This window comes from Chanos chanos, chromosome 13 (genome assembly GCF_902362185.1).
Source record: "Chanos chanos chromosome 13, fChaCha1.1, whole genome shotgun sequence".
In the NCBI taxonomy this organism is placed as follows: Eukaryota; Metazoa; Chordata; class Actinopteri; order Gonorynchiformes; family Chanidae; genus Chanos; species Chanos chanos.
Window position 1 is genome coordinate 6,160,912 of NC_044507.1, and position 1,899 is coordinate 6,162,810.

Sequence of the window (1,899 nt, forward strand, 5' to 3'; positions counted from 1 at the left end):
TGCTAGCCTGGTAACTGGTCATTAGAATTATGCTCCCGTTGTGCACTGTTGAGTATACTTTGTACTCTAAGTTATAACATGACTTTTTTTTTTTTTTTTTGGAATAATTGTTTTCTCTCTCTCGTCTCTCCATCAGTCTGTACATGATGCTTTCTTCAGCCCAACCTGACTCGCTCATCATGTATGCCTCCCATTGGCTAACCATGTCACTGCCTGACCTCTCGGCCACTTGCTGATCCTGCACCTCCATACAAGTACTTCCTTGGCTTCGGCTGTTGTGCCGTCTCCGATGCCATCATGCCCATCATCAGCAATGCCAACCATGACTTCAGTAACCTGTCGGTCAGCGACGACAGCAGCCTGGACCGGATCTTCACCGAGATCCCCGAAACCGAGACCATCAAGGGGGTCTACTACCAGCGTGCTCATTTCCTCCGCCAGCCAGAGGACCCGCTGTCCGTGGACCACGGCCTCCAGGCGCTCATCAACGTTGGGGGGAACCGCTACGCCTTCCCCTGGAGCACGCTGGAGCAGTTTCCGCTGACGCGGCTGGGCCAGCTCCGCCGCTGCAGCAGCCCGGAGGAAATCGCGCGTCTGTGCGACGACTACGACGAGGCCAGGCGGGAGTTTTTCTTCGACCGCAGTCCCAGCGCGTTCCGGGTCATCCTGAACTTCCTAGCGGCGGGAAAACTGCGTCTGCTGCGGGAGATGTGCGTTCTCTCTCTGCACGAGGAGTTGGCGTACTGGGGCGTGGAGATGGCGTACATGGAGAGGTGCTGCAAGCGGAAGATGTATACGCGCTTGGAGGAGGTGGCTGAGCTGGAGAGGCGCGAGGAAGAGAGGAGGCAGCATAACGCTCAGCAACGCCCCCCGGTGGAGGAGACGCGCTATCGCAAGTTCATGAACAGCCTAAGGGACATGGTGGAGAATCCCCAGTCAGGACTGCCGGGGAAGATGTTCGCCTGCCTGTCGGTGCTGATGGTGGCAGTTACAGTGATCAGCCTGTGTATCAGCACCATGCCTGACCTCAGAGAAGAAGAAAACAGGGTGGGTACATGGAAGCCAGGGGGCGTGGCAAAGGGTGGGGTTTTGGGGGTATACACAAAGCTTATGGCTTCAAACTGCACATGAAACAAAGGCAGGGGGTGACATTCAGAGAGAGGTTGTGATTGGATGGGAAAGGGGCTTCACTCGTTGGCTTAGGTTAGATGGTGAAACTGAAACTTGTTACGTGCTTGGCGCAAATTGTTTTTTGGTTGTTTTTTTTTTATCTGTGTGGTTCACTACTCACGAGTTAGCCTGATATCAGCCTCTCCTCCCGAGGTCCCTGCAGATGGCCATTCAGACCACGTGTCTGTTTTAATTTTACCATTGCTCCCTAACACAGTGTATTACTGACTTTGATTAATATTGAACAGAGCATGAGGTAGTAGACACTAATTAAGATGATAAATATATTTCTCCTGAAGTAACACAGCAGAGCATCAAACGCATCTAAACAGCATTTTCCTCTCGCAGGCTGGCACCACACAGCCTGGGAGACTGATTAGGTTTTGTGTGTATGTGTGAAAGCGAGTGTGTGTTTATAGATGCATGTTTAATAAGTGTCAAATTAACTGATAAGCCCTGTCTTGCTTGGTAGAAAGGAAAAAACTTCTCTTGGTCTGCTTAACTGCCTGTGACGATACACACACACACACGCACAAACACACACACACACGCAAACACACACACACACACACACCCTTTCATTCATACACACAACAGGGGTGACATTCCAACATAAATGCATGTGTTCAAATTCAAATTCAAACTCAGACTCACACATGGCTTAATCTCTTTCGCTTCTGGTATTTGGGAGTCCACCAACTTTAAAGTGGTTCTTTATCTGTGTGTGCC

General features: G+C 50.7%; 1 protein-coding gene across 1 annotated transcript in view; it reads left to right on the forward strand.

Moving 5' to 3' along the window:
• Positions 1-297: 297 nt before the first annotated feature.
• Positions 298-1,899, forward strand: part of kcng4a (potassium voltage-gated channel, subfamily G, member 4a) — a 17,354-nt gene continuing 15,752 nt past the window's right edge. Inside the window, exon 1 of the mRNA XM_030790875.1 lies at positions 298-1,047. Coding sequence (XP_030646735.1) covers positions 298-1,047 — 750 coding nt within the window. The remainder of the gene's footprint in view (positions 1,048-1,899) is intronic.